This window comes from Plasmopara halstedii (assembly GCF_900000015.1).
Source record: "Plasmopara halstedii genome assembly, contig: Scaffold_110, whole genome shotgun sequence".
Classification (NCBI taxonomy): domain Eukaryota; phylum Oomycota; class Peronosporomycetes; order Peronosporales; family Peronosporaceae; genus Plasmopara; species Plasmopara halstedii.
The window spans coordinates 617,934-627,125 of record NW_020187031.1 but is presented as its reverse complement, the minus strand read 5'-3'; the positions used below and the strand labels follow the sequence as shown (position 1 = coordinate 627,125).

At 45.1% G+C, this 9,192-nt stretch overlaps 5 protein-coding genes across 5 annotated transcripts; 4 read left to right on the top strand and 1 right to left on the bottom strand.

Moving 5' to 3' along the window:
* Positions 1–179: 179 nt before the first annotated feature.
* Positions 180–1,148, top strand: PHALS_00139 (transmembrane protein 19; the record flags this gene model as incomplete). Its single annotated transcript, XM_024728303.1, has 3 exons — positions 180–330; positions 381–1,012; positions 1,089–1,148. The coding sequence occupies 3 exons, from the start codon at positions 180–182 to the stop codon at positions 1,146–1,148; spliced, it is 843 nt and encodes a 280-aa protein (XP_024572178.1).
* A 985-nt stretch (positions 1,149–2,133) lies between these two features.
* PHALS_00138 (domain-containing protein) lies at positions 2,134–2,889 on the top strand (the record flags this gene model as incomplete). Its single annotated transcript, XM_024728292.1, has 3 exons — positions 2,134–2,307; positions 2,391–2,817; positions 2,870–2,889. 3 exons carry the CDS (start codon positions 2,134–2,136, stop codon positions 2,887–2,889), a joined length of 621 nt encoding a protein of 206 aa, XP_024572177.1.
* Positions 2,890–3,471: 582 nt separating this feature from the next.
* On the top strand, positions 3,472–4,393 carry PHALS_00137 (uncharacterized protein; the record flags this gene model as incomplete). Its single annotated transcript, XM_024728281.1, has 4 exons — positions 3,472–3,519; positions 3,584–3,717; positions 3,794–3,913; positions 4,000–4,393. The coding sequence occupies 4 exons, from the start codon at positions 3,472–3,474 to the stop codon at positions 4,391–4,393; spliced, it is 696 nt and encodes a 231-aa protein (XP_024572176.1).
* A 168-nt stretch (positions 4,394–4,561) lies between these two features.
* PHALS_00136 (v-type proton atpase subunit isoform) lies at positions 4,562–6,489 on the top strand (the record flags this gene model as incomplete). The annotated part of the gene is made up of 7 exons (XM_024728270.1): positions 4,562–4,637; positions 4,711–4,766; positions 4,848–5,258; positions 5,345–5,866; positions 5,943–6,080; positions 6,142–6,423; positions 6,487–6,489. 7 exons carry the CDS (start codon positions 4,562–4,564, stop codon positions 6,487–6,489), a joined length of 1,488 nt encoding a protein of 495 aa, XP_024572175.1.
* A 172-nt stretch (positions 6,490–6,661) lies between these two features.
* Positions 6,662–8,088, bottom strand: PHALS_00135 (uncharacterized protein; the record flags this gene model as incomplete). The annotated part of the gene is made up of 5 exons (XM_024728259.1): positions 6,662–6,831; positions 6,903–7,614; positions 7,678–7,792; positions 7,859–7,935; positions 7,996–8,088. 5 exons carry the CDS (start codon positions 8,086–8,088, stop codon positions 6,662–6,664), a joined length of 1,167 nt encoding a protein of 388 aa, XP_024572174.1.
* Between the last annotated feature and the right edge of the window lie 1,104 nt (positions 8,089–9,192).

Genomic DNA, 9,192 nt, shown 5'->3' with positions numbered 1-9,192 from the left:
ATGATGCCAAACTAGAGTGCGGACTCCGTGGTGATTTTTTTGTTTGGTCAATACCCATTTGGTGATTTTTTTGCTAGACAAAAATCACCTTAATGTTAAGAGGTGAACGAAAATCAGAAAAAGGTGATCTTTTTGAGTGGCTTTTATTTTGTGAAGTACGGTAACGACTATCTTCTGCCATGTTTCTCCCAGCGTCTCGTGTGCTGATTGCGGCATTTCTTGCGGGGAGTTTAGGCCACCGCGGACTAAAAAAACAATCGCTTGACGTATCGGGTGCGGTTGCGGCCTGCTTTGTGGGTTTCTTCACGCTCGCATCAGGCTACAGATTCGGTATAGTGAAAATATCATCTTTAAGTGCGTGCTCTTATGACCTATTACAGGCCTTCTGCTTCTGGGTTTCTACTTTTCCGGCAGCAAGCTCACAAAGGTGCGTGCCACCGTCAAAAAGCAGCTGGACGCCAACTACAAGACTGGCGGACAGCGATCCGCCCGTCAGGTGCTAGCGTGCAGCCTCCTGGCTACATCTATCTCCGTTTACTCCGTCGCTTGTTACGGGGACGATGACAAACCCATCGATTTTATGCGTGCTCCAGGGCATAGCTATCTACTGGCCAGTTTCATTGGACATTATGCGTGCTGCACGGCCGACACATGGGCTTCTGAAATTGGCGTGCTTAGCAAAAGCGAGCCGCGGCTAATCACAACGTTACGAAGGGTGCCGCCTGGTACGAATGGCGGCGTGTCTGTGCTAGGTCTGGTCATGTCGATGCTAGGTGGAGCATTTGTTGGCGCTTTGTATTATGTGGGTAGTCTTGTCTCCGGGACGGCACAATTTAATGTCATCACGCTGGGTGCTGCAACTGGACTATTTGGCTCCGTTTTGGACTCGTTTCTAGGCGCCACGCTGCAGGCTACCCGCTACGACCGGTCCTCACGATATATTTGCGATGATTCCAAAACGAAGGGCAATGTAGAGCATGTATGTGGCTTCGACCTAATGAGCAACGAACAGGTAAACGTCGTATCTGTATTCGTGACGACGATACTTAGCGGCACTATGGCAAAATATTTGTTTTCATGAGTGTAAGCTCCAGGTTGCGGATATGTACTCAGCATTCAAAATTAACAGGATCGGTCTGCAAATGTAGCGATTCTCAAGCTATACTCTATTAACTAAAAAGCAAAATATTAACCTCATGATGGCTTTGGCGCCACACTATTCAATCTCTTTGCCGTTATTTTGCTCGTTTTAGAGCAATATTTTCACGTGCGTTGCTCCTTTTGATGTTGTCCTCGCGTTTTCAGTGATTTACATTCACATTCCGCTGATATAATATAAAGGCACCCGCAAGAGTGTTAGGGTTTATGGCAAATTACGTCTTGACTGTTTTTAAGCGATAGCCATTTCACCGATTGCTGGACTGACTGAAGCGCTTCTTCATAACTTTTTGGCTCGAGCTATTGCGCCTTTGGTGCGCTCAAGAGCAAACATTTATACTTATTTATTGCTTGCTTACATATAGCTTTTAACTGAAAATCAACTAACTCTGGGTTACTGACGAGCACCGTGCAACGCAAAATCTCCTCCCCAAGTGCTTATTATGACATGGTTGAACCGCGGTCATAAAACATACATTAAATATGCGCGTTCTTAAATGACAGACATTTCACAAACTCAATGTATCATATAATTGATGATTGCAATACTGGTGCTACTTAGCTTGAAAATTATCTAGTCAGCTTTCAGCTCACACGACGCTGGAGGTTTATCCGTCAACTCCGCAAATATAATGCAAAAGTTGCAGTAGTAGTGTGTCAAGTGAAGGACAAAATCGGAAGAATCAACGGCTCGGCCAGCAAATATATCCAGCATTTACTAATTAAGACTAGGATAGTGATTTGATTCTAACAACATTTTATCACGACAGGATATTTTACAAGTACCAACCAACCAAACTTTTGTTCTTTTCAATCGGGACGGTTTCTGTCATGGAATGGTACTATCTCTCCACAACTTACTATGAAATATTTGTGTGAGTAACATACCCAAATCGTGAACCCAGTTTCGCAGTAGGCGGAGGAAATCCACCTAGCATTTCGCGATCAGAGAAGTAAACAACAAGCTCAATTGTAATGGGCATTTTGAGGTCAAATGGTGCAGCGAAGCTGTCGGATAGAGATATGGAGCAACATCGAGAGTATATGAAACAGTACAAAATGCAATTGAGTGATCTGGACAAGCAGGAAATGCAATACAAGGACTATTACGAGCTGCTCGGTATTCATCGCGACGCCTCACATACAGAGGTAAAATTTCTTAAGGGCTGATCATGAACTTACTGAATAAATTCTCTGACTGTTACATTTACCCTCTGCTGCGTAACTTTTAGGTCCGGAAGGCTTATATAAAGTTGGCACTTACTTGTCACCCAGACAGGAAACCGTCGCAGAAGGCACTAGCGCGATGGGAGGGCGTGCCGGCGGCTTATGCCGTATTGTCAAATCCCAACGATCGTGCTGAGTACGACGCCACTTTGCCAACACGCGACGCCCTTGTGGAGTTTTATCGAGCTTACAACCCGGCCAAGTTAAATAACGCCACCATCGAAACCATTATCGAAGGATGGTACGGTCGAGAGGTTGAACTTTTTGAGATGCTCAACTCTAAGTACGAAGTAGCACCACATCAGGGTACCACTAAGTCAGCGCAGCGCGCTGCCATCGCATCAATCTCGCGGGAGAAGGCGCACACGATCGCAATGGATAGCCAGGGGTCCGAATTGAATAGCGCGGCTGAAGCTGAGATTACGTGGACAGGTGCCATAAAGTCTGTCTTTTGTTGCAAGGGCGTGCTCACTCGCTTATTTAGCGCCACCTACTACGAGTTAAATACAACTAGTCCGGGTTTTCTAGCACCCCACGGCGCCTCGGACACACCCGGCCAAGTCAAGGCTACGAATATGCGGTCCCCCGCAACACCTTTGCACTTAACAAAACCTGTGAGCCCAGATTTTGGACTGCCTATTGATGCGGAGAACATGTCCTCAGCATCGACTGCCGACGGATCACCTCCTAGTGGCGACGATTGTTGTGGTAAAATCGATTACAACGTCTCAACACCAACCAACGTCGCGGCGGCTAGTTAAACAAGCTAATCGTACTATAAGAACAAATAAATTATCAATGTGTCTCAATGCCCTTCTGTCTATTGCTCTAGAGCTAGTAAATTACGCTTAGTGTTGTCTTTTCATCAATTGTTTTAAGCATTGATTGATAAGTTTGATCTCAAAAAATAATCAAGTTTCTCTTGAGAAGTTTCTGGGTTCATATTGTTGACAGAAAAGAATCAAGACTTTGAGAGCTTATTATAAAGCATTGGATGCCCCATTATTAAAGCGGTTTTCGTTATTGATTGGTCATTAAAGTCCCTGCAAAGACGGTTGTGTGTGGCTCTGCATTTTGCGTGTCGATATGATATCTCGTATAGTTCTATGCCATCGTGGTGTTTCATCTCGCGCGGTACGCACAGATTGCAGCATTCTTCTGCAGGCGCACGATTTAAATGTATTTATGTTATTTACAGCTATCAACCTCAGCCTTGGAGACCTATTCTTTTGTTCATGCGCGCACTGAATACCGCAAAGAGGTCGCGATGCTACGTAAGGTGTTCATTAAAGAGGAAAAGCATCGCAAACTCAGACTCAAACGTGATGCGGAGTACGTGAAGCTGATACACGCTTAAGATTTTGCGGTAGTGGTAGAAATTTAACCTACTTGTTTCTCCCTTGTGCAGGGCCGAACGCCAGAAATTAACGATGGCGAAAGCGGCTCGATTGGAAATCAAGCGCCAGCAAAGGGAACTCCGCGCAAAGGACGTAGCTTACGAGAAGACCGCGCAGGCCGAGAAAGCAAGGTGGGTCATCTGAATATTTCTGGGCTTCAGACTTATTGTTGTAAACAAGCAATCATTTTCTATGACTGACTGGTTTCTTAATGTAGAAAGCGCTTTGAGGAAAAGAATTCGATACGACAGGAGCGAGCTGCCGAGGTGGAGCGCCGTCGCGAAGCGCTGTTGGTATCACTGCGTCAGCAAGTCAATAAATGGACAACTGCGGAGAATTATTCGGAAAAGCTAAAAGAGGACGTATTTATCTACTCTCCGCATCAAATCTCAGCGCGAGGATTATTTGACATATCAAACACGTCAGGCAGTGCCATCTCTTGGTTAGAAAAGCTGCAGCGAATGAAGCCTGCTGGCATGCTTGATAGCAGTGATGAAGCTGCAGCATCCACCGTTGCATCAACAGCTGATGACGAGGACTCTTCATCACACGTCTTGAGCACTGATGCCAGCAACATTATGGAAGCGTCAAAGGTGAAAAAGACGGATTAAGCCGCTATTTGCGCTTATGAATGAGACACCATAAACAAATATTTGGATACTTCCTTAGCCTCGATTTCAGTACAACGATTGTCTTGCTCATAAAATTTCGTACTTAGCATGAATAAGTGAGGGAGGCGTGGAAATCTTAGAATCTTTTGAGCTGTCGAGTCGAGAGCAATGGTAACAGCAGAGCAGGCCTTCCAGGCGAACGCGGCAGCGGTAGTTCGCGATTACTTCGTGGAGCCAAGAATCGGTGTGTCATATGTACTACATACATAGTCTCTAGATCGCTCGAACTGATTGAGTCTGCTTGCGACCTTCGACAGATTATCGTACCATCTCAGGCGTGAACGGCCCATTGGTCATTCTGGAGAACGTCAAGGTACTATATATTCGGATAACATAGTGCATTGTCGACAGAAATGATGAAAACTATACATGGCTTATCAAAAATCTTATACAGCTGCCAAAGTTCGCCGAAATTGTCAACCTTACGCTGGCTAGTGGCGAAAAGCGTCAAGGAAAAGTGTTGGAGGTGCAAGGTAGCAAAGCCGTTGTGCAAGTATTTGAAGGTACAGATGGCATCGATAACCGCCACACGCACTGTGAGTTTACGGGTGATGTACTGAAGATGGCCATTTCGGAGGAGATGCTTGGTCGCGCTTTCAACGGTTCTGGGAAGGCAATCGATGGTGCGCCTGCCGTCGTAGCCGAGGAATATCTAGATATTGAAGGCCAGCCGATCAACCCTTCGTGTCGTGACTACCCGAAAGAAATGATGCAGACTGGCATCTCGGCTATCGATGTGATGAACTCCATCGCGCGTGGGCAGAAAATTCCGCTATTCTCCGCTGCTGGGTTGCCACACAACGAGGTAAAAAGCAACGAAAATGGGAAAAGTTATTATATTAACGGTCGTGTGCAATGTGATTGAAACTGCACATTGTGCATTTGATACAGATTGCCGCGCAAATTGTGCGCCAGGCTGGTTTGGTGCAGCGCAAAGACGTTGTGGATTCTCATGATGACAATTTCGCCATTGTGTTTGGCGCAATGGGTGTAAACATGGAAACAGCTCGATTCTTTCGTAACGATTTTGAGGAAAGTGGATCTATGCAGAAAACAGCGCTATTTATGAATCTGGCCAATGATCCTACTATTGAACGTATCGTGACGCCGCGTCTGGCATTGACCACGGCCGAGTACCTCGCTTACGAGCGGGACATGCATGTGCTAGTTATATTAACGGATATGAGCTCATATGCTGATGCCCTTCGTGAGGTATCTGCTGCGCGTGAAGAAGTGCCTGGGCGTCGTGGTTATCCAGGATACATGTATACTGATCTTTCAACGTTGTACGAGCGTGCTGGTCGCGTGACAGGCCGCAATGGCTCTATCACACAGCTACCCATTTTAACTATGCCTAATGACGATATAACGCATCCCATTCCAGATTTGACGGGCTACATTACAGAAGGCCAGGTATTTATAGTTGTGCTCTTGAGAAAGCATGCTGTATGAATTGCTCATTTCGTTTTCTTTGCTGACAAATCTATAGATTTATGTAGATCGTCAGTTGCACAACCGTCAGATCTTTCCACCCATTAATGTGTTGCCGTCTTTGTCGCGTTTGATGAAAAGTGCCATTGGCGAGGGTATGACGCGTGATGATCACAGTGCTGTGTCAAATCAATTGGTAGGTTAGCTATGCATTACATTATCTGTGCTACCTTCGACTTATAATTAATTGAAAACAGTATGCCAGTTACGCTACCGGAAAAGATGTTCAGGCTATGAAAGCTGTGGTTGGAGAGGAAGCGCTTTCGCTGGAAGACCATCTATACCTTAAGTTTACGGATAAATTTGAGGGAAAATTCATCGCTCAAGGTCCGTACCAGTCTCGTGATATTTTTGAGTCTTTGGATCTCGCATGGTCGCTTTTCCGCGCCTTTCCGAAAGAGTTATTAAAAAAGATTCCCAAAAAGCACTTGGACACTTATTATGCGCGCCGGACGCAAGTGCGTGAGGAGAAGGAAGAGGTGCGCCGTCAGGCTTCAAATAATTGACTCTGCCAATTGCTGACGTTCCTTTTTTACCTGTAGTAATCATGCCCTAAGTTGCTAACACCTCGTCGCATGGCGGTAACGGAGTAGAGCTGTCAGCGAGAGGTTGTGTAAGCTTTGCATTGTCAATCACGCTTTTGTAGGCACCACAACCTTGCTTTAAATGTACTAAAAAAAATAAAAATCTAGATAAAACAGATACTCTAACTTCTTGTTAACTGGAACTCGGTGAAGATTGCTTCCGTTTTCGTTGTCTGACAGCTGATGACAGTTTGCCCGTCTGCCATTCCGGATCTGTGTGCTCAAACACAAGACGACACTGTCTTACACTTAGGTGTCGCTTGCGGCATGATTCGCACATTCGCTTCAAGTTGGGATTTTTAGCTGCAATGCAAAGAAAACAGATTACACGCCAATGATAATAATCAAGTGATGCATAAAAATTAGTGGCTCACCAGGGGGACGAACAGAAGCAATATGCCGAACTGGTAAAGTCGTTTGTAGCTGTGGGTGCCGATGAGGCGTTGTCAGTGCTCCTCCAACAACTTGAGGGTAATACATTAGTGGTGCTGCCCCAGGAAAAGCCAAAAGCATGTTAGGCATGAAGCGTGCTGGAGGTAATGCGATCTTGGGAATGCTGTTTCGATCTGTAGCCGGCTTAATATACTGCTGATTATAAAAATGCGCCGATGGAGCAGGAAATGCCGATGGCAAAGTGGCGAGAAGGCTTGCAAACATTAGGTTTGAATGCGGCATGGGAGGGACAGAATCCGCTGCGTTGTTTTCTAAAATTTCAGCGACGTATTGATGCGCGCGCAGCTGATTTGCCAACGCTATTCCGGCCAGTCCTTGCTGTGTTTGCGTCTCTCCAGCCTTCGCAGTAGTGACTTCCAGCTTGTCATTAAGGTTTTGACTCAAAATTACACTGGCACTTTCTTCTTCAAGCACCCGATGACGTGATTCAATCCACTGCTCTTTCGATCGCTGAGTCTGGCGAATTTTCTCCTCTGCCTCAATAGCTGTTAGCAGCGCACCATGTTGCACCTTCTCTCTTGCAGTTTTTTTCATTGTTAGCTCTGATTTTGCGTTAGAAAGCATAGGGTCTACTTCACTTGCACCTTCAGTAGTCAGATCGACTACCATTGGAGGCAATTCATTAGAACTCTTCTGCAAAATATACCGCAACATGTCACTCTACGCATTGGATGTTAGCGATGCAACGTCAAGTACCGTGCTGGGAAGGTAAAATATGTCGCTGCTGATGATATTGGTACTATATACGCCGAACATAGAGTCGACAAACTTGGCCATTTCCATCAAATCTCGGTGTAGAACGCACTGGTAGCTACAAAACATGTCAACTATGTACCTGCATAACTTCTATCCATTTCGAAATCTAAAGCACACTGACGCAATGAGTCCATCGATGTCGCCTTCCCCCTGGCTTTCGGCTACCGCTGTGATCAGGTCCTCATTAACTAATAGCATCTGTGAACAAACAGAGTTATAAACCCTCATGACAATGTGAAGTATCACTCAGGTGTGTACATCTGCAAAAATATCAGAAATGGAAGATGTCCCATTACTATCTTCGTTGCTTGCCGCAGCCGCATGTGGCAACTTCCAACGATGGCTGCTCATCTTGCATTTTGGCGCTAAAAGGAGAATGTATGCGCTGAAATAGCAATAAAAGGACTATAATAACGGCAGAAATTTGTTTAAATACCAGTACTTGCACAAATCATTGGTGCAAAGGTACGTTCTAAGGGACTATAGATGCCATTTAATGCACAGGTTGAGCGGACAATGTAGCCTAAACCAATCCGTTTGTCCACTAGCGTACGTTAATGGAAAGATCGCGGAATGTAACTTTATCCTAATGTGCATACACAGCATGTTGAAACAACGCGTCATTTGAGTGATTGTAGTTACTTAAATGTGAAGCTCCGAACCGTTACTTGAACCGGTTCCATATCGCCGAACCGACGTAATGTTGACAGTTATGATTTTGGTAGGCTTTATGCACAATGCGGAACCGAGTTCCCAAGTTCCACAAACAAAACTTTGCATTGTCTCTTTATCTCCTATTCCTTCGATACCATAACCCCATCTATAAATGTAAGCATATGAAAGTACAGGAATCTGGGACCCAATGAACCACAGCCCTTCAAGTCATTAGAACCTGGATCCGAAAGTTTTAAGACTAAAGTTTCCACAATTTTTCAACCAGTTGCAATGCCCGTTGAACTGAAGCCACAATTGCTTTAGTAAGTATGACATAATTTTGAAACCGAAAGCAGAGGATTGGAGAAAGCGCAGCAGGTAGCGACGATCGCGCGAGATAGCAACACCCTACTTGCAGCGGGACTGCCGTAGCTTTGCGCTTAAAAGAAGCTTTATTTAGATCACCGACCTTGAGTTCTGCACAAGAACCAGTACGAGTGTAGCGGATCGCAATCCGCTACCTTCAAGAGGAGTGAGAACCTTAACCCAAGGCTAAACAACTCTTCTGTTTGAAATGTAACCTGTAATTATTTGTTTTATCTGCGGCAAAGCCGCCTAATCTTAAATGTATAGATTTTCCTAAATATATATAGTAAAATCTAAAAACATGCATAACTACTGGCTACCCAGCCACGTACCGTATTTTTATTTGGGTGCAGTCACACCATGCGCCCAAATAAGAAAACGGTTCTGTTACCAGGGTACGTGTAACCCCGTTACACTCTCCCCCATTAAAAATTG